We start from the raw sequence: 23,747 nt of genomic DNA on the forward strand, positions 1-23,747 counted from the left end.
CTGAGTTGGAAATCTCAAACCTTTCTGGGAGGGGCCCCATCCTCCTATTTATAGGAGAAACTCTCAGATAAGTAATCTCTTCCTATGATTAATTTAGAGATTCTGGCCTGGGCCATGGTCACTACCCTCTATTGGAAGGTCCTCAGCTCAGGTCTAAGAAGACCCAATATAATTGAAAGCTTATTTGCCCAGGCCTTTGCAAAAGTCCTAACAGGAGTTTGCCCCACTGAAAAAGATATTTCTCAGTGTAATAAACCCATTCTTGCCACAAACCTTGGGAATCCCATTGCTGTCAGGGGATCTCTCAATCCTCATTTCTCACACCTCAGCAATACTAGACATTGCACTAAATGGAGCAGCAAAGACAAAGTCCCTGTGTTGGAAGAACTTACATTCTTTTTGGAGAAAAACAATATGTAACCATATGATTTCATTGAGATAGAGAGTACATAGGTCTACTATGAAGGACAATTTGTTAATAATAGAAGAGGTATTCCAGAGGATAAAGTGAGAGTAAAGAAAGGTGGAATAGTGATGGAGCTATAATAACACTTGGGCTATGTCACAAAGTTGTTGAGAAGAAACTATTTTCTAAATATTATTTTCTAAATCTGACTATTTTTTGTTTGGTCATGCCCAACTCTTAAAATCCACGTCTTCCTCTCCGAGTTAAGCATTTTATTACTATTTAGTCATTTCAGTCATGTCCAAGCTGTCTGTCCCATAAACTAAAGAAAGAAATTACAGCAGTTGTCATATGATAGGGGGAAAAAACCCAAATATGTTTTACTCCAATTTACTACTACTATATTATCCTAATGAACACTGAACAGTATGATTACCAAACCTTAATGTAGGTTCAGAAATGGAGGTATAGTAGAGGTATTCAACTCCTTCATTAAATCAGGTTTCATCTTCTACATGAAACTTTTCCTTATCCCACCAGCTCCTACTGCCTTTTTCCCCCTTAAATATCTTGCATTCATTTGGCATGTATTCTAGATATACATGTTGAAGTACAAGTTATGTCCCTTGATAGGATGAAAGCTCCTTGAGGACGGGAGCCATTTCTTTCCTTCTTTTCTTTTTCTTTTCTTCCTTCCTTCCTTCCTTCCTTCCTTCCTTCCTTCCTTCCTTCCTTCCTTCCTTCCTTCCTTCCTTCCTTCCTTCTTTCTTTCCTTCCTTCCTTTCTTCTCTCCTTCTTTCCTTCCTTCTTTCTCTTCTTCCTTCCTTCTTTCCTTTTTTCCTTCCTTCCTTTTTCTTCTTTCCTCCCTTCCTCCCTCCATCCCTCCCTCTCTTTCTTCCTTCCTTCCTTCTTCTGTTAAGTCTCACATGATATAGAATTCAAAGAAGGGCATAATGACAAGCAGCTAGATGGCCAGTGGTTAGGCAGTTTTCATAAAAGGACAATTTCCTGGGTTTTGGGTGGGTCTAGGACAAGATCTAAAAATTCCTTACATAGATCTTCAGTTTACCTGAAAGGTTTCTGAGATCAGCATGACCTACAGTTTCAGATTAGGTAATTTTCTAGCCACAGAAAGCTAGGTTCAAACAATATTAGTAAATAATAATTAATCATGTATTTACTTCACAGATGAGATTGATGAAGTTGGAGAGACCTAATAACAGCAAGAGAATACTAACCTTTTTTTTTTTTTTTTTTTTTTTTTTTTTTTTTTTTTTTTTTTTTTTTAACTACAGCAATTCTTTTTGTCATTATTTTTCGGAACAGAACCTTGACTGTGAATTTATGTGTCTGGGACAAAGGGAAGATTAGGCTGAAAGGATCTCATCTGAGGTTGTAACTGATGGGAGGAGAGGGAAGAGGAAGTATGCCCCCAGTACCTCGCTATTAGGACCTTCAAATTTCAGCAAAGTTCTGGTCACTCTGGATTAGTTGAAACTCTAATTACAGATAGTTACCTGTAAGTTCCCATTATTATGTATTTTATCTAAATTTTTCCTTGCTCCTAGCATCTAGCACAATGCTTCACATGTAGTAAATGTTTGTTGAATCACTGTGGAATAAGTTAATAAACCATAATTATGAGAACAATGTTATTTTTTTCTCAAAACCAGCTATTTTCCTCTAAGCAGGAGATAATTGGCTAAAATTGTAGGGAACTATAGTTAGACAAGAATTTCTTTCTATTTCTCTCAGTTTCTCCTTTTAGGATTTCTAAACATTGAAATATGTGACCAAAGGACATTTATAATATTAATTATTAAAGCTTTTTAGCAATAGAATAGACAGTTTGAATGACTTAAGCATGACTTAAAAAGAAGAGTACTATACCAAATGCTCTCTCCAGTTCAACCAATCAATCAACAGACAGTTATTAAGGACCTATTATTCTCTAGGCACTTACTAGATACTAGAGATACAAAGACAAAAATAAAATAGGATATATCCTTAAGGAGCTTAAGTTCTATTAGGCAAGATTATGTATATGTATGTATGTTAGTCTGTATATATTTATGGGTGTATATATATAATGCAAACATTAAATACCTGACATTAAATAAAGGTTCTGAGGGCAGGACTGCTGGTCTGGGGAATGCTGCTACTGCCAAGGCTCTTGTGTGTTCTCCACATAATTTATTCCTCTCAGTGGGTGGGGTTGGTTCAGGAAGCAGGAAGCATATATGTGTATATTTATATATGTATACCTATATGTGTATACCAAATAAATACAAGATAACTGGTAGAAGGAAGTATTAACAAGTAGGGAGATTGGGATGGGCTAGATATGAAAAGGGAAGCTTGAACTTAATTTTGAAGGCAACAGGGAATTCTAAAGGAATGAATGAATAAGTGAAACATTTAAGCACTCATACAATGTACAAAGTGCTAAGAATACTAAGTAGAAAAGTAAGACATTTCCTATTTTCAAGGAACATCCTAATAAGGAAAACTACACACGTGTTCAACTATAAGTTATATAAAAAGGGTCTGTGATCCATAAGGTGCATCAGCAAATCAGGCAGCAATATATCTTCCTCATTATCATTTCCAGTGGGGGGGAAAAATATCTGTTTCAGATATTGGATTATTTGTCAGTACCAAGGGCTTACTTTGGGAACAAGAACTTTCTTTCTGGGTCTTTATTAGATTTGGATATAACAGATGTAGTGCCAGTTACCAGACTGCATTTCAAGAGCATTGCTTCCCAGCAGGATAACTGTAACCTTTGGGCTGGAAGCTTTGTTATTCCCAAGGCTCTTGGGTTCAGAATTGAGGGGTAAAAGATGGTCAAAGTAGCCAGTTTGTTTTGCCTGGTATATGCTACTTCCTATTTCTTTCTTAGGCAACACTAAATGTTGCAGTGGTTTGGTGGTTGTGGGACTGCCTGATCTCTTTTTCACAGAAGTTACCTGACTCTGGATAAAGGTTCTGAGGGCAGGACTGCTGGTCTGGGGAATGCTGCTACTGCCAAGGCTCTTGTGTGTTCTCCACATAATTTATTCCTCTCAGTGGGTGGGGGTTGGTTCAGGAAGCAGGTCTGGAGGTTTGGGGGACCTGGATTGGGTCCATCAAGGTCTGAGTGGAGATAGTGGTCAGGGGAGCAGTGGCAATTTGACTATAGTCCAGTACTTGCTCCCTCCCATCTTTCCCTTGAGGTGTCCCATTGCTTTAGCTAGTCTGGCTTGCCTCTTCTGTAACAACTCTGAAGTGAAGGTGAGTGCATTTCTTGTCATGCAAGACCTGGCCTGGCATATTTGTACAACATTAAAATACTTTGTAGGTATTTTTGGAGTTAGGAAAACTTCAAGAACTCTTTCCTCATCTGCTTTTAAAGCAATTTTGGAAAAAAAAATCACTGAGAAAAATTTCCATTGCCATTGGTAAAGGACTTCAGGAAAGCCTTTTTTGCTTCTAGGTTTGTCAAATGTACTCCTGGCTGCTGTTTTGGAGAGCCTTAGCTGCTGAAGAGCTTCACATACAGTGCCTGGCATTTTCATTCACTCTTTTCATAGACTTGAAGAGGCAATATAGTAGTATGTCAGTGCTTCCTGACAAAGCAGTAGAATAAAGAGAAGAATAATACTAGGAAATGAAGCTGGAATTTCTCATCTAGCTAAGCACGTACAGTTTTTTTAAATGCTCTTTCAATTCTTAAAGGAGGTATACATAACCTTGCTGTTTCCCACACCATCTTGCTCTCTCCCCCCCCCCCCAACTTCTCCATAGGTGTTATCAAACTGGCAGTTTGAAAACATGCCAAAGGGATCCAAGATACATATAATAGTAAGAATCAGGGAGCTGGTAAATGTTTAACAATCAGCTCTCTGCCCTCCTCCCAAATGTGTACATATAGAGGCATACAGGTACATAAATTTAATTATTGACACAAGAGATGTATGATGCACAACTTTCCAATAATAAAACATACAATATTCTTTACTGCAAATTCCATATAGTCAATTGATTCTAATGGAATATTTTTCTTGATTTTTGCTGAACTCTTATATCCATAACCAATCTATGGTTGCAATTTAAGCATGATTTGACAAATGGAATTATAGCCCAATTCACTAACTCTTTTCTCAATAAATTTGTTATCATAAAATCTGATATGTGATCTAGTTTATTTCTTAGCTTCATGCAAATTGTATTCATTAAACTTAAAACTCAGCAATTGTGCTATCTCTAGCTTTTTTAATAGTTGCAGGGATTGGAGTATTGTTTAACTACATTATTATCTACAAAATCCTGCAAATTGCTCAAATTCAATTTCTAGTTTTAAAATTTCACTAAATAATATATTCTTTTCCCAACTACCCATGGTGAAATTAGTTCTTTGTAAGGCTAAGTAGATGATTCCAATAACTCAAGATTATTAAAAATGTTCTCATTCTTTCCCTGTTTTTATACAATAAAATATATGTTCATGTGTTAAATTAAATTTTCTAGCAACATATTCTTAGAAATAGCATTATATTTATTATTTTCTATAAATGCAATATGTTTAAACTTATCTGACTTAATCAAATCTTCAACTTCAAGATTCATGCTTTCCAGTACTAATCTTTAAATTTTCCAAAGCTTTTATGGTGAGTTTGATTAATTTTTGCTCTTTCTGAATGCTAGTTGATTTTGACTGCAATGCAAGTAGAAAGTAATGAAAGCTCTTCAAGAATGTCAATCCTTAAAGTCTTACAAGAAATTAATTTTAGCTACTCTCTTTGCAAGACTAGAATAGGAAGAATGATATATATGGATATATGATACACAATAGTAGCAGCTCATAAATTTCTATTAGGTTCATATTAGAATACATTTTATCTAGAAATACTTTAAAATAATTTGCTTTATTCCGATACTGAATCATCAAGTGATAACAGAAAGCAATAATTTAAATAGTACTAACTATGATTTTGGGAGATTTTTCTAAAAAAATTTTTTTGGATAACTATTTCAGACTTTTTCCCTAGGAACAAAGAATTGATAGTCCCAATGCATCTGTCTTGGTCAGAATTTATGAGGAGTATTGCAGTTCTGTTTAGGAAGGATGTTTTTAATTTGGAAGATATCCGGGAAAGTGAACTTGAATCAGGATGATGAAGACTTTGAGTCTATAACATATGCCAGAGATGTTTAGCTGAGGAGAGAGTTAGGAGGCAGAAAAAAGCTGCAATCAAGTACTTGAAGAGTTGTCACATGGAAGAGGAGCTGGACTTTTTCTATTTGGCTCCAAAGGACAGAACTCAGAACTAAGAATGGAAGTTGAAAAGAGGCTAATTGAGGTTGATATTGGGGAATCATAGAGGGGGGGAAATCTGCAGAAGATTAGACCCATCCTAAAGAAGAAATGCCTGCCTCAGAAATTAGTGGGTTCCCCTTCACTGGAGGTCTTCAAGCAGAGATTGGATGAGTACTTGTTGGGTATATTACATGGGGAATGCTTTGGGGAGGGGGCATGAGTAAGAGTAGATGGCCCCTGAGATCTCTAACTCTAGAATTATATGATTCTGTATAGATTTGAAGTCAATTACAATGCCCACATTCCATTCAATAATTTCACACTCTGCTCTTATTTATTTAGATCTGCTTTGCTCCTGAAGTGAACAATCTAATATGGTGTTATGTTTGTGGAGGGTGGAGAGAAGAGTAGGGTAAATTATATAAAGAACAATCAGGGATAGCAAAAGAAGACATCATTTAGTTGGAGAAGAGCTCTCTGTCCTTTAATAGTGAGTGATACCTTGATTTTTAGATATTGTTTTGTGATCCTGCACTTTTAAAAACTGAATTACATATGAAGTTTGCAAAGTATTGTGCATATATCATCTCCTTTCTTCCTCATTTGATAGATATCGTGAGAATTATTATTCCTATTTTATGGATTAGAAAACAGGTCCAAAGAGATTAAATGAATTGCCCATGGTCCTATAGCTAGTAGAACCTGAGGTAGAATTTAAACCTAAGTCTTCTCAAACTTCAAGTCATGAACTTTTAGTACTTCTACTTTGTAACAACGACAACAATAACCAGTGCTTTATCCACTGGGCCATCTAACTGTCCCCCTGACATCAGATTTCAATTCAGATCACCCTTTGATTCCAGGTCCAGGACTCTATTCACTATGAAAACTGAACTCATGATGATGCATTTTCCGGACTGAACACCTGGCACTATAGCCACTGTGCCACCTAATTGCTCATCAGTATGCGAAGACTGGTTCAAATTCAGGCTCTGCCAACATGGCTATGGACAAATCATGTAAGATCACATATTTAGAACTTGACAGAGTCATTCAATGATTCAATAGATATTTATTAATTGTTTACTTTGTGACTTGCTCATAGTCACACAGCTGGTAAAGTATCTAAGGTAAAATTTGAATCCAAATCTTTCTGATTCCAAACCCAGACATCTGCTTGCCTATTTTATAATATCATGCCCCCTGGAGGAAATAAAGAAAAACTTAGTTGAAAATAGTACTAACAACAAAAATGTGACCCAGGGTTTAGGATTCCCACTCTAGCTGTCAATGATGCTATTTATCCAACTCATTAAGGGCTTCAAAATTATCAGTCAAGCAATGTTTAAGACAAATTCTATTATGTTCATCCTTTCAGTGTCTTTTTCTTTTAAGAGAAAGCTAAATGTGTATCTTTGTTTAAGAGTAACTTTCAGGGTACTAGGGCTGCCTTTTTTGCACTAATAATGTTAGTCTTTATTTTTGTCATTGCCATGAGCCATATCCAACTAAAAACATAGAAAAGCAGATGCTTAAGATAGTCCATAGGGAATTGTTTCTCCCACATCACTGGTATTATTGAGTCTTCTAGAATACTGTATTACTGCCTAGAATTTCTAAGAACAATTATATTTTTTGGAAGGCATATTTTTGAATTTAAAAGATTCCTAAATATTTATAAAGTGAGAAAAGAGTGAACTTTACAGGAATTTTAAACTTGTGATTAAGTTCTTCATAGAGTAGGATAGTTTAAAAATTACAGCTCACATTCATGTAGCCTTTTAAGGTTTACAAAATACTTTCCAAGTGTTATTTCATCTGATAATAATAATCCTGAGACATAAGTGCTATTATCATGCCCATTTTAGAAATGAAGAAACTGAGGGTAGGAGAGTTTAAGTGATTAACTCAGGATCATACAGCTAGTAAGTAGCTGGGGCAGCATTTGAATAATTCACATCTTCCTGGCTCTGAATCTAACATCCTATCTGCTATGTCACAAACTGCTTTTATTATACTTATAATAAAGTAGTATAAATCCATATTTTAAAAATTATAAATGTAAATTTTAATATTATAAATTGCTTATATTAATTTTATTATAAGTAATAATTTTTAAAATGGTAAGCCAGATCATTTCAGACAAAATTAGAAACAAAATGACACTGGAGCTTACATATCAATAATATCCAGGAAAATGGGAATTCATACTTATTTGTGAAAACAATCTTGTGGCTACTAATACTTGTAATTTCAGAAAATGTAAATGATACCTTGGCAAAATTTATTAATGTATTTTCCTGTAAGAATAGACCATTTGTATACTTAAAAAGATCAAAAGTACTTACTGTTCCAGGTATATTTTCCTATAAAATAAAAAAAAGAAAAGAAACATTAATTCACATAAAACCAAAGGAAAGGAAGTCACACAATCCTGATAATATTCATCTTAAAAGGCATATATAATATATGTATTATATATAATAAAATAAAGCAGGATAATCATGATTTACTAGGTAACTAGTAATGATTAACTAGGTTATCTGTCAATAGTTCAGTCAATACTGACTTTACATGAACTGATGCTAAGTGAAGTGAGCAGAACCAAGAAAACATTGTACACAGCAACAAGATTATGTGATAATCAATTGTGACAGACTTGGCTCCTTTCAACAATGAGGTAATTCAAGGCAATTCCAATAGACTTGTAATTGAGTCATCTGCATCTGGAGAGAGGACTATGGAGACTGAATGTGGATTACAGCACAGTATTTTCACCTTCTTTTTGTTGTTATTGTTTGGCTTTTTTTCCTTTTTTTTTTTTTTTTTTTTCCTTTTCATTTTCCCCCCTTTTGATCTGATTTTTTTTTTTTTTGGCAGCTTGATAAATATGGAGTTACATTTAGAAGAATTATACATGTTTAACCTGTATTGGATTACTTGCTGTCTAAGAGAGGCATGGAGAAAATTTTGTAACACAAGGTTTTGCAAGGAGGAATGTTGAAAACTATCTTTGCATGTATTTTGAAAAATAAAAAGCTATTATTATCTTTAAAAAATACTTCAGATACTCAATGACTGTAGTAATCTACATATACCATATGTATATTAAACACCAATTGTTGGTGTTTAATAAACCCAAAGGTTATCAGTTTCTGAGTTAAGAACTCACTATTTGACAAAAATTGCTGGGAAAATTGGAAATTAATATTGCAGAAACTAGGCATTGACCCACACCTAACACCCTATATCAAGATAAGGTCAAAATGGGTTCATTCATGATTTAGACATAAAAAAATGACATTATAAACAAATTAGAAGAACAAAGAATAGTCTACCTCTCAGATATGTGGAGAAGGAAGGAATTTTGCCAAAGGAGAACTGGAGTATATTATGGAATATAAAATGAATAATTTGGATTATATTAAATTAAAGAATTTTTATACAGACAAAACCAATGCAAACAAGATTATAAGGGAAGCAATAAACTGAGAAAACTTTTTTTATGTAAGAGTTCTGATAAAGAGTTCTAAAATATATAGAGAATTGACTCAAATTTATAAAAATTCAAGCCATTTTCCAATTGACCATTGTCAAAGGATATGAACAGACAATTTTCAGATGAAGAAATTGAAACCGTTTCTAGTCATATGAGAAGGTGCTCTAAATCACTATTTGATCAGAGAAATGAAAATTAAGACAACTCTGGAGTACCACTACACATCTCTCAGTTTGACTAAGATGACAGGAAAAGATAATGATGAATTCTGGAGGGGATGTAGTGGGACGCTAATATATTGTTGGTGGAGTTGTGAAATGGTTCAACCATCTGGAGAGAAATTTGGAACTATGCCCAAAGGGCTATCAAACTATGCATACCCTTTGATCCAACAGTATCTCTACTGGGCCTGTATCCGAAAGAGATCATAAAAAATGGAAAAGAACCCCATATGTGCAAAAATGTTTGTGGCAGCCCATTTTGTAGTGGCTAGAAACTGGAAATTGAGTGCATGTCCATCAGTTGGAGATTGGCTGCACAAGTTATGGTATATGAATGTAATGGAATATTATTGTTCTATAAGAAAAGATCAGCAGGATGATTTCAGAGAGGCCTGGAGCGACTTACGTGAACTGATGCTAATGAAGTGAGTAGAACCAGGAAAACATTGTACACAGCAATAGCAAGATTATATGATGATCAATTCTGATGTATGTGACTCTATTCAACAATGAAATTATTCAGGACAGTTCAAATAGTTTTGTGATTAAGAGAGCCATCTATACCCAGAGAGAGGACTGTGGGAACTGAATGTGAACCACAACATAGTATTTTCACTCTTTTTGTTGTTTTCTTGCTTTGTCCCCCCCTTTTTTTCCTTTTTGATTTGATTTTTTCTTATGTAACATGATAATTGTGGAAATATGTGTAAAAGAATTGCACATGTTTAACATACATTGGATTACTTGTCATCTAGGGGAGGGAGTGGGCAGAAAGAAGGGAAAAAATTTGGAACACAAGGTTTTGAAAGGGTGAATGTTGAAAATTATCTATGGAAGCAGCTAGGTGGCACAGTGGATAGAGCACCAGCCCTAAAGTTAGGAGGACCTGAGTTCAGATCTGGCTTCAGACACTTAACACTTCCTAGCTGTGTGACCCTGGTAAGTCACTTAACTCAAATTGTCTCAGCAAAAAAAAAAAAAAAGAAAAAGAAAGAAAGGAAAAGAAAATTATCTATGCATATGTTTTGAAAATAAAAAGCTTTAATAATAAAAAAAACAATAAAATGGAGACAATAATAACTTCTCAGGGTCATTGTATGGATCAAATGAGGTAATATTTATAAAGTGCTTAGCACAGTGACAAAAGTACAATAAGCATTTAATAAAGGTTTGTTCCATCCTTATAGATGAGGAAACAGGACTGAAGAGGTGAAAAAAAATTACTTTAGGTCTGATGTTAGAATCCTTACAAGGTGTTAACTCAATAGAATTGATAGAAACAATGTTTATGTTTACACCTTTGAGAGTTCACACATTAGCTCACACATTAGTTCATAAGTTTGGGAGATTCACAAGTCAGTATTCAGTGTGAAATTCACAAAGTTTACACCTCCCACAATCCCACTCTCTCAGAGGAAGAGTCAACCTTTGGGTTCACACCTTTAAGAGATCATATATAAGAAGCTCTCAGTCTCAGTGAGGGTCAGTTGAAGATATTGAGAGCTACAAGTCAGTGAAGATTCAGTTGAAGAGATTGAAAACCAGAAGTCAGTCAGTTGAGGGGATTGAGAAACCAGGAGTTGGAAATGAGCTAGAGGCAGAAGCTGACAGAGGCAAAAGACTAGCAACGAGAACTCTCAGAACCAAAGAAAGCTAACTGGACTATTTTGGAAGAGACAATAAAAGATTTGAACTTTTATTAGTTGGCTACATTTGAGGTGATTATTGATCTGAACTGAAACTAAGGCTGCCTCCAGAAGGCCCCCGAGAAACCTGCTCCCAGAGAGAACGATCATATTCTAGAAAAGAAGAGAACACCACATTTTGGTGCCCGAACATGGGGCAGACACGATCCTGATTTCAGTGGAAAAGCCTCTGATCCTGAATCCAGTGGAAAAGTCTCCTCAACCCAGAAATTAGGGTGAGTAAAACAAAGAAATTTTGTTAAAAGAGTTAAAGTAGAATTTCAGCTAAGATGGGACAGATGTTTAGAAAACAGCCTTCTGTTTCTCTTCAAGGAAAATGTTTAGAGAGTATTGTCAAAGTTATGAAAAGCCAAGGTTTGATTATAATTTTGGGGCAGATCACTGAATTTTTAAAAACTGTATAGTACACATCTCCTTGGTTCTCTGTGGAAAAAGAATTGGATCTAGATCAGTGGAAATTAGTAGGAGAGCAACTAGGTGAATACTACAATTCTAATCCAAACTCAAGATGAGGGAAATGATCTGGACCACCAGGCGAGACACTGGACCACATCTGGACCACAAGGTCACTTAAGCCGAGACATCTGGAAAACCAAGACACAAGAAATTATCTATATCACAAGACCACAGAAGCCAAGACATCTGGACCACAAGGCCACGGGAGCTGGAAAAACCAAGACACGGGGAATCATGTAGACCATGAGGCCACAAAAAGCGAGACATCTGGGACACGAAGATATGAGAAATTATCTAGACCATGAGGCCACAGAAACTGAGACACCTGGACCACCTAGATGCAGCAAATGATCTAGACCATGAGGCCATGGAAGATGAGACAACTGGATCAACAGACAATGGAAGGCAAGACATCTGGATCACCAAGAACAGGGAAATGATCTAGACCACCAGGCCACGAAAGGCGAGACAACCAGACCACAAGGCCACGGAAGGCGAGACATCCAGACCATGACTCCATGGAAGGGGAAGCATCCGGACCCCCAGGCAACGGAAGGTGAGACATGTGGAACACCAAAATGCCAGAAATGATCTAGACCACGAGGACACAGAATATGAGACATCTGGACCACCAAATCACAGAAGGCAAGACATGTGGAACACCAAGACACAAGAAATTATCTAGATCATGAGGACAGGGAAGATGAGGCACCTGGACAATCGAGACAGGAGAAATTCTCTAGGCCATGGAAGACAAGACATCCAGACCATGAGGACACAAAAGACAAGACATTTGAAACATGAAGACATGGGAAATTATCTAGACCTCTAGGCCACAGAAGATAAGACACATGGACCATCAAGACGAGGGAAATGATATAGAGTAGCAGGTCACGGAAGGCGAGACCATGAGGACACAGAAGACGAGACATCTGGAACACCAAGACATGGAAAATGATCTAGATCACCAGGTGACAGAAGGCAAGATATTCTTGACCACCAGGCCATGGAAGGCGAGAGATCCAGACCACCAGGCCACAGAAGGCAAGACATCCCAAACATGAGGCAATGGAAGACAAGAAATCTGGACCACCTGAGCATGGAAGGCAAGACACCTGAACGACCAAGACACGAGAAATGATCTAGATTGCGGGAAATGATCTAGACCAGCAGACCATGGAAGACAAGACATCTGAACTACCACACGGGAAATCATTGAGACTACATGGACATGGAAGATGAGACATCTGGACCACCCAGCCATGGAAGGTAAGACATCTAGAACACAAAGACACGATAAATTATCTAGACCACGAGGCCACGGAAGATGAGACACATGGACCATCAAGACGAGGGAAATGATCTAGACTAGCAGGCTACAGAAGGCAAGACATCCGGACCATGAGGATACAGAAGACAAAACATCTGGACCACCAAGATGCAGAAAATGATCTAGACCAGCAGACCATGGAAGGAAAGACATCTGGAAAATGAGGATACAGAAGATGAGACATCTGGACCACCAAGACGCAGGAAATGATCTAGACCATGAGGCCACAGAAGGCGAAACACCTAGACCACCAAAACAGGGTCAATGATCTAGACCATCAGGCCACGGAAGGCAAGACATGCAGACCATGAAGTTACAGAAGATGAGACACCTGGAACACCAGGCCACGGAAGGCCAGACATCTGAAACACCAAGATGCCAAAAATGATTTACATCAGAAGACACGGACGACTAGACATCTGGCCTATCAAGACAGGGGAAATGATCTAGACCACAAAATCATGGATTACAAGACAGCTGGACCACCAGACCACAGAAGGTAAGACATGTGGACCACCAAGATGTGGAAAATAATCTAGACCATCATGCCACAGAAGGCAAGACATCAGACCACCAGGCAATCTAGCTGAATGATAAGACCATGGAAGGCGAGACATCTGGACCACTAAGCCATAGAAGGCAAGACATCCACACCATGAGGCCACAGAAGACAAGACATATGGACCACCAGGCCATGGACGCCGATACATCTAAAACATCAAGTTGTGGGAAATGATCTAGACCATGAGGCCACAGAAGACAAGACATCTGGACAACCAGACCATGAAAGGCAAGAACTGGAACACCAAGACATAGGAAATGATCTAGACCATGAGGACAAATCTCGAAAAGAATTTTTCTGGATTGAGGCTCTAGAAAAATCTACAAAAGAATTTTTTGGGATTGAGACTCTTGAAAAATATCTAGAAAAATGTTTTCTGGATTAAGGCTCTAAATAAAAATCTAGAGAAATATTTTCTGGATTGAGGCTATAGATAAAAATCGAGAAAAGAGTTCAGTGTTTTAAACTCATTAGACTAGTTTCCCCAAACCCTTTATTTGGTAATTCTTAGTTTATGATGAATTTTTTTAAACAGAAAATAAATAAAACAACATTTCTTTTAAAACACACCATACCCTAAATGCCTCATCAATTAAACAAACATGTCTACTTTCCAATGGATGGGCTCCACTCTGGAATCACAAATGGCCTCCACTCGAGAAACAGACAGCCTCCACTCTGGCCTCCACTCTGGTGCCACAGATGGCCTACACTCAATGGCCTTCACTCAACGGTCTTCACTCTGGAGCCACAGACAGCCTCTACTCTGGCCTCCACTTTGGTGCCACAAATGGCCTCCACTCTGGGGCCATGGACGGCCTCCACTCTGGAGCCGCAGACAGCCTCCACTCTGGAGCCATGGACAGCCTCCCCTAGACAGCCACCACTCTAAAGCCACGGACAGCCTCCACTCTGGGGCCACGGATGGCCTCCACTCTGGAGCCATGTACGGCTCCACTCCTTTTCTTCATCCTCTTCTTTTTTTCTTCTTTTTCCTCTCCCTCCTCCTCCTTCTTCTCTTCCTTCCCCTCATTCTCATTAAAGGAATTAAATAAAATTATTATCACTACGGGCATTTAAGAAATATTTAATAAGTCTCATAGCTGATCAATATTTTATGAGCAATTGTTTTTCGAGCATAATTCTTCACTGTTATTGGAAAATATGGAAAGGAGAATAAAAAAAAAATACTTGACAAAGCCTTTAAATTTTGGTTGATATTTACTATCTATCTATCTATCTATCTATATGTAATATATATATATATATGAAACAATTCTCTAGATTGACAGCTGAATACAATATGGGAGAGGCACATGAATCACCTTTCTTCTATAACGGAAAAGATATAGTAAAAATGTGACTGTAGCAAAAGTACCTGGAAGAAGGAGACAGAAAAAACATTTCTTCAGAAGAGCTAGTGGAGAATATATGGGTAATAATGGAGCTACAAAAAAGGTAGATAAGAGACTACCCCATAATTTTAAAAAGAATCTCTAATTTTTAAATGCTTCTTGAATACAAAAGCAGCTTAGTTAAAAAAAAAACAAAAAAACAACCCAACAACCCATAAGTCTAAGTAATGGGGATTGAGTCCCATTCCATCAAACTTTTGGCAGTCTTTCTTTCCCACTATAACTACAATTCCTTCCCCCATATCCTCCCAACATTTTGCTCTGCCAAGCTTCAACCGTGGATTGCTTCCAGCTTCTACTGTCTTCTCTACTACTCAAATGCTCTCATTGAAACTAGAGAAAATCATGAAACCATTCTGGCTGGATCCAGAACAGATTTATACTTAATAATCTCAATTGGGCCCTCATTGTGGCAAGTTAATTCTTTTAGATTTCCCTAATTAATTTCTTCAAATCTGGCCTCAGACACTTACTGGCATGCAATCTTGGAGAAGTCACTTAATCCTGTTTTCCTAGCTGTTAAAATAATCTGAAGAAGGCAATAGCAAACCATTCCAGTATCTTTGCCAAGAAAACTCCAAATAGGTTCATTAAGAGTCAGATGTGACTGAAATAACTCAGCAACAACAACAAATTAAATCCTTATTCCACTCACCTCAGTGGCTAATGCTAGTCGTTCATTCCTTAAAATTCCTATGGCTACTCTCAGCTAAGAACCTTGCCGTATGTTTCACTGAAAAAAAATTGCAATTATTTGCCTTTATAAACTCAAGTGTATTATATAACTTCTTTTTTTAAAAAAAATTATTTCCCCCAGTTATATGGAGAAATAACATTGGGGGAGGAGGGTTATACATGCACATTTTTTTTAAACATATTTCCTTATGAATCATCTTGGAAGAGAAAAATCAGAACAAAAGGGAAAAACCATGAGAGAAAAAAATAAAAACAGAAAAAAGTGAACATAGCATGTATTGATTTACAGTCATTCTTCGTGGTTCTCTCTCTGAATTTGGTTGGTGGTTCTCTCTCTGAATTTGGTTGGCATTTTCCATCCAAAGTTTATTGGGATTGACTTGGATCACTGAACCACCAAGAAGAAGCAAGTCTGTCATAGTTGATCATCACACCATGTTGCTGTTGCTGTGTACAGCGTTTTCTTATTACTATTGCATGACTTCTTAGCTTAGCATCCATGATCCCAAGTGGTCCATCCACCAATCTCTGCCTCCCCCAGTAACAGGGATCAAAGGAATGAGTCACCATGCAAGTCAATAGTGACTTAAGATGGTACATTCCCTTCCTACCCACTCATACAAAGCAAGAAGACAATGAGATAAGAGATCTTTAAGAATAATAATAAAAAAAAAAAAGACCAAGCATAGAAAGTCACAGCTAAAATGTAAATACATCTTAGGGTGGGATTACAGGCTCATACATTCAATGCTGGTCAGGTCATTAAGTCCAACCCTATCATTTTACAGTTAAGGAAATTGCAGCACAAAGAGTGATTTGTTTAAGCACAGATGGAGATAGATCAGGGATCCAAACTAAGTTCCTCTAAATCCAAATAAATATACTTTCTACTGTCCCAGTAATTGTTTTTATTCTTAAACAGGAAGTCTTCCAAAATTTTGCAAATAGAATAATATCTACATTATGAGTCAGCTCCAAAGTAAAAAAAATATATATCTATAAGTATTGCAGTGAACAGTGTGCCAGGCCTAGAGTCAGGAAGACTCATCTTTCTCATCTGATCCTGGGCAAGTCACTTAACCTTATTGACTCAGTTTCTTTTTCTGTAAAATGCGATGGAGAAGAAAATGACAAACCACTCCAGTATCTTTGCAACAAAACAAAACAAACCCAAATAGGGTCACAAAGAATAGTGATGTGTTTGAGGTTCAACATCAAATGATGAGATTGATATATATACCAAATGAGATTGAGGAGAGCAATTAGCACCAAATGTTGGGTTCAGTCACATGAAGAATTTACAATGGCCATTCTCTGCCCAAAATGAAGAGGTAAAAGTACCAAGGACAGCAGTTTGGAAGAATCCATTAAAGGAATATATTATGAAGTATGAGTATGCCATTGACTGGCAGGCTAAATCCATAGAGTATTTTTTTGTTAAGTTATGCCCTAAAAGAGTTAGAGAAAAAATACCATGAGACATGGGGGAGGGAATGGGAAGAAAGACCTCAGAACGCTATGGCAGGCTAACCCAAAAGCAATCAGCAAAGATGACCTAAAGCCATGGACAGATTTATAGAGGAAATTTAACCTCTGAGATTTGACATAACTTGGCTTTCTGATTAGATACTGTAAATTGGGGTTGCCTAAAACCTCCACAGTGGGTGGGACTGTAATGTTGAGTTCATTCGAAATAGTACCGTTTTTTTTGACTTGCCTCAGGGAGTAATCTTATCAGTATTTCAGGCTTCTCTGCCAATCCCACTTCGTGACCCAGGATCTCATCAGTTAAACTAAAAATGAGTGAACAACAAAAAAAATCACTCATTTATTCATTTAACATATGCTTCTTTTAGTCAGTGTTTTTGAACTTTTTACCAGTTTGTGCTTGGTTTCTCCAATCAGATTATCAACTCCTTGAAAGCTGGGGACATTTGTCTCATTTGTCTTCAAATGTCTGCCATTACTTTGATTTACAGTTAAGATATGCTTAAGAAATATTTGATTAATTGGCAAGGAACCTGGGTTTCTTGAAAATCTAGCCCTGAACTCCCCAAAGGATATCACTTTAATTCATGTTATTTCACTAATCTTGGTGCAGTGTTGAAAACTAAAGCTGGACCTAACTGCAGCCCAAATTAGCAATGGCAATAGTGGCTCCTGCTTTATTTAGCTATTAGGAAAAACTATAAGGATTGTAATATCTGTGGCTGATTAGTTGGCAAGAGAAACTATTCCCTTGGACTAAAGCAGCTTTGTTGGAACTCATAAAACTGTTTGTAAAACCCATTTCTCAGAACTTAAGAATTCAGCTTAATCAAGGTCGATGTTTGTAATGACAAAAGGTCTCCTGCACTCAACTTTGGACAGGCTAGTATCATTCATTAGCAGCTCTATTTTCATGCAAAGATTATGTTGGGCAAAATATCTTTTGTGTAAAACATTTTCCTTCTTGGTAAACTTTTTTTTTCTTGCTAATCTTGCAGATGTACAACATCCGCTTTCCACATTAGAAATCAATCCTTGGAATAAGAAATGATGCTAGTTAGATATCTGAGGTTCTGAGCAAACTCAAGAGCAATCATTTCATGCTCCCAGAAAATATCCTGAAAAGTCATTAGATCTGAATGTAATCTTCAGTGGATCAGCAATAGCTTAAATGCCTCTGAGGTCAAGATATTAGATTGTGTTGTCTAATATTCTATTCTGGCAAGATAGTCTTCTTGTAAGAGTCAAATGTATTGGTTGATATATCTAATTGAGTTATTACTTTTTTGTCCCTAGAGAAAAGTCTATGCAACTATTTATGTTGCCTCAGTTTCCTCATCTGTAAAATAGGGATATTTCTAGTGAATGGGACTGATTGAAGTATTTCTCGGTATTGAGTCACATGATCCCTGTTCCCAGAGCTAGGACCTTGGCGGGGTCGTATGATCTCTGGAAGGAGGAACTGTGAACCCTGGGATACAAGAAGTTAATGAAGTTGCAGGAAGTGATATGACCTGTGGGAGGCAACCAACATTGATGACCATTGATCAAGGATGATTACATCCTTTTATTCTATCCAGTGAGAAGGCTCGGTTCTTTTGCTTTTAAATTCTAGACAAGCCTGAAGCTGGCCAGGTTCCAGGAGCACATGGCAGAGTTGGGATGGCTCCCAGGTGTGTCTGGACCTCTCCCTGCAAGGATTAAATAAATGCTTTCTCTTTGTACCTGAAGATATCTCTGATTAGGTAATTTGGGAAAGGGGGTTTTTGTACCTGTCCCACACAATAGCACCTGCATTCCAGAGTTATTATAAGAGTAAAATCAAATAATATTTTTGAACTATTTAGCACAGTTCCCGACATATAGCAGGAGCTTAATAAATGTTTGTTACCTGCCGCATTTCTAGGTTAACCCTAAAAACACAAATATAGATTAGACTAGCTATCCCATTTCTACTCCAGAAATGAGGCAGATGGTCTACTCTCCTAAGATCAAGTTGTGAGGAATTATAATGACCAGCAGGGATGAGATTGCTGCCAGTTCCCTGATAACTATGCTAATTCTCTTTTATGATTAAAGAAATGATGGTGATAGGGCTTAAAACCATACCTTATAATAAAGATTTGAAAGTACTAGGGTTATTTAGTCTAAAGAAGAGAACATTGAAAAAGGAAGAGGGTCTAAGAGAAAATATAATAACCCTCTTGAAGTATTTGAATGGAAGGGCTGTCATAATATCTAGAACCCAGGAGGTGTTAATCATGCCTTATTATTCCCTGATTAGAACACCTTTAGTGAGATACCCTATTTTTAGGAAAGATATTAACAAACCAGAATGTGTTTAGAAAAAGATGATCAGAATAATGAAGACACTAAAAACCATGCTATCTGAGAATCAATTGAAGTTATTAAGAATGTTTAAATTGGAGAACACTCAAAACATTATGGAAGGAACACTTTCTTTAGATATGGATTTGACTATATGATCTCTGAATTACCTTCCATAGAATTATCATTAGAATTCATGGAATTCTGAGATTCTATGAGTCTATATGAAAGAGCGCTAAGGTTTATCCACTCAATTGCAAAGGAAAAACAACTAAAACCATTGTATCAAAAGAAGGCAGATTTCAGAATAAATAATAATAATAATAACTGTTTTTGCAGTGCTTTAATATTTATCAAATTCTTTCTTCAGAATTCTATGAGATAGATGGTATGAGTATTATTATCCCAAATTTGCAGATGGAAATACTTGCTTATGACAAATTTATTTGTCAAAGGTAGGACTTGAACCTAACTAGATCTTTTGACTATAAATGCCCTGTTTTAGAACTGCTTAACAATTAGAACTGTTTAAAAGTGGATGCCTTGTGAATTAACCTTGTCCAGCTCTCTAATTCACTAGTCCCATGAATTGTTTATCCTGAAAGCATTTAAAGAAGCTTCACAATTTGTCCTGGATGTATTAGAGTCATTGGAGTTTACTTAAAAGGGGGATGAAATGGTCAGGCCTATGTTTTAGGATGATAACTTTGACAGCTGAGTGTTATAGGCCAGAAACAAGGATTCTTACAAGGTGTTAAGTCAGTGGAATTGATAAAGACAGTGGTTATCTAGTTTAGCATGGTGCTTAATAGTTCTCTAAGTTCATTATGATTGATTTAATCTTACAACAAATGATGGTTTCCTAGTAATGTAATGATTGGTTTATACTCAGAATAGAGCATATAAACCAAGTGGGATTCAGAGCTAGAGAAGACAAGACTGAAGGCGGGAGCTCAAGCTCTCGGAGCTAAGGAGAGATTAATTTTCATCTTCATCAGCCTTGTGGTGGCTGGCCTGTCCTCCTGCATTTTCTCACTGAAACCAAGTTCCTCTGAAGGCCACAAGAAAGGTAACTGAACACCAGGCAAAGGAGACAATAAAGACTTTTGGACTCTGTTGAAAAGAAGGCTGCTCCAAAGACCCCAAGAAAATTGAACAAAGAACACTACAGCTGAGTGCAAGATGGACTGGAGTGAGGAGAAATACATCTAGTCTGATAGCAACAGGAGAGATAAATAGATTGCAACATTGTTTGATGGAATAAATGACTGAATAATATGATAAAACAAAAAAGCCAAAATACGAAAGTAGCAAAGGTGATGAGGAAGGGAATTACTATGTTTGTTTTTTGATATTCCATTTTTTCCATCTCCACAGGACCCTGAAAACAGGAGATATTTGTGTGAGTGTGTGTGTGTTATTTTTAGCTCTCCTTGAACCAAAAAAAGGGAAAAAAATGTAATCACTGTCCCTAGCTTGTCAGCTTTTCATAAAAGGAATGGAAAGCAGAGCTCTCAGCAAGCTTCATAAAACACAGGATTTATGGGAAAGCTTTCATCTATATCCATTTAAAATGTTCCCTGCCAGGCAACTGAGGGTGGATGGAAATCATCATTTGAAAAGGTCTTACTTTAAGGACTGGATACAGTGTCTCATATGTTGTTTCAGTTCTTCATCCTTTTCATAGGACTCAAGTATAGTGTGGGCTTCATCATGGTGATAGCAGTAGATTTTATAGATGTCTTCAAGAGGGCTTTTAATTTGCAAGAAGATTCTCCCTATTAAAGGAAAAACCAAACCAAAAGGATATTAGGCTTAAACCCAAATACCACCTAACAGTTTGATTATTATTTTACAATATTAGAAAAGTGTGAAAAGGTTTTTAGTCTCCACTTCACTTCCAGTAAGTGAGAAATAGTGCTCTGAAAAAAGAAGGAAAGAGAAAACTAGGGAAGGAAGGAAAAAAAAGAAGAGGGGAGAAGAAAAAGAAGATATAGAAGGGAGTAAAAGAGAGGGAAAAGAAGGGAAAGAAAGGAGGAGAGAAAAAGAAAAAGACAGGAAATAAAAAAAAAGAAAATAATGGAATTCTGGGTTTCTTAACTATGCTTTTATCTATTTTATAAGGACTAAAAGAGGATAGGATCAAAAATTGGAGACTTGGTGGACATATTATCATTTCAGAGTTCGTACTTCCCTAACTACTTTGGGAAATGATATTATAATATCAATAGAACTCCTCTTTTCTGATAATATCTGAAAACTATTCTAATTCTATTTGAAATGCTAAATATTACTATTTTAAATGGATTTAGAAAATGTGCCCATACAAAAATGATAACAGGGTTAAACCTGTGAAAACAATTTTGAGGGAGTTGATTGGATTTATATAACTTTTTTCATAGACATTTAAGGACCTATTAAATCCTGTTTTGCAATGATCATTGGGCAAATCACTTAACTTTAGACAACTTCTCATTCACAAGGAAGGAAACTGAAGTCCAGACCAATTAATTGGCCAATTAATTATCCTTAACTTGATTTAGCCCATCTAAACTGGGGTGTGGCCACTATACTGTACATGCTACAACTATAACTATAGATCTACTTACTACCTGTGTGATAGAGGACAAGTATCATCACCTGTGTAGGGCTGAGGTTCCTCATCTGTAAAACAAGGGTGTTGAACTAGATGGACTTTGAGGTCAGTTCTTGATTTTAATTTCTAATTCTATAATCCCTGTACTCTTTTTAAAAATCTTACTTTTTATTATTATTATTATATATTTTATTATTTTTATTCATATTTTGTTTTTATATCATTTTAAAAAATCATTCCTTGTAAAAATATCTTAAGAGAAAGGAAAAAATCAGTACAGGGAAATTAATCAACATTTATCAAACATTGATTTCCCACCCCCCACTTTTTTTTTCCATTTCCCCTTATTAACTGTAGAAAAAAAAGATAGAAAGAAAAAAGCATAGGACTTGTTGATCACACAAGACCAGTTGAGCAAAATAAATCTCCACATTGGTCATGTCTAAAAAGACATTTTTTCATTAGTATATTTGTCCATTATCTCTTTTTCATGAAAACAGTAGTATTTTCTTCACTAGTCCTCTGGAATTCTGATTAATCGAGTTGATCAGAGTTTTTATGTCCCTAAGAACTATTCATTTTTAAAATATTGATGTTTAAATTATTCTGTTCACTTCACTCTGCATTAATTCATTAAAATATTTCCATGACTCTGAAAACATTTCTTTCCTCATCTTAAAGCAAAATAGAATTCCATCCGATTCATATACACAATTTGTTCATCCATTGCCCAGTGTAGAGGCACACCCTTAGTTTCCAGATCTTTGCCAAAAAAAAAAAAAAAAAATTGCTATTTTTGAACACATAGAAACATCTTCTCTTTTCTTTAATCTTTCTATTTTTTCCCCACTTCATCATGTGACTATGTCTATAGTTAGGGTATAAACTGGTCTTTCAAAAATGATTTCTGATTCAACCAACCATTCACTGAAACATTTGGTCAAACTAATATGCCCAGCTAGGAGCTAAGAGAAATGCAACAAAAGTATATGAGACAGTTTGTGGCCTTAGAATGCTTGCAATCCAATTAATTAATGCAAATTAAAATCACTTGAAGATTTCACCTCATTATCATTAAATTGGCAAAAATGAGGGTTTCAATCTGCAATATAAACACCTACCTCAATGAGATACTGAGTCCAATTAAATATTATTTATGATATAGGTAAGACACTGAGCTGGAAATATTTACAAGGTGGAAGAGACTTAGATATCAAGGGAAGAGCACAGAAAGAAGAAAAATCCATAATGTCTTACAATGTCCTCCCCCAAAAGCCTTTATAAATGTTCAAACTCAATTTCACACTGATCAAAAGCTGTGATTTCATTGGTGAAGAATACCTATCCAAAATGATTTACAAAAAAGTAGTTGTAAATAATAAATAAAAATATGTGTAGTCTTAGAAATCTATCTGGGTCCCTGTGAGATTAAATGACTAGGTGAGGGTCACAGAATCAGTATCTATATCAGAGGCAGGCTTCAGTCCTCATTTTTTCTGACTCAAAAACTAACTCTCTTTCCATTCACTCCCGCTACCACTGACTCCTGACCCATATCTTTAGTAGACCTATCAAAAAAATCAGTCTGGAATGATCTTTATGCACCAGTACATATGAGAAATAGTTTAAATGGCAAAGTTTTTTTATTATTATTATTATTATGAAGCAATCAAATTTGGAGAAGATTGTGGGAGAGGGAACCGTTGTTACTGGTGAACCTCTAAGTTGTTTCAACCACCCAGAAA

General features: G+C 36.3%; 1 protein-coding gene across 1 annotated transcript in view; it reads right to left on the reverse strand.

The window, feature by feature from the left end:
- ARHGEF38 (Rho guanine nucleotide exchange factor 38) overlaps window positions 1–23,747 on the reverse strand; it is a 108,402-nt gene that overhangs the window by 32,805 nt on the left and 51,850 nt on the right. Inside the window, exons 4-5 of the mRNA XM_031941662.1 lie at window positions 21,037–21,184; window positions 8,054–8,071 (exon numbers count right to left, since the gene is read on the reverse strand). Coding sequence (XP_031797522.1) covers window positions 8,054–8,071; window positions 21,037–21,184 — 166 coding nt within the window. The remainder of the gene's footprint in view (window positions 1–8,053; window positions 8,072–21,036; window positions 21,185–23,747) is intronic.

The sequence above is a fragment of the Sarcophilus harrisii genome, chromosome 6 (genome assembly GCF_902635505.1).
Source record: "Sarcophilus harrisii chromosome 6, mSarHar1.11, whole genome shotgun sequence".
Classification (NCBI taxonomy): Eukaryota; Metazoa; Chordata; class Mammalia; order Dasyuromorphia; family Dasyuridae; genus Sarcophilus; species Sarcophilus harrisii.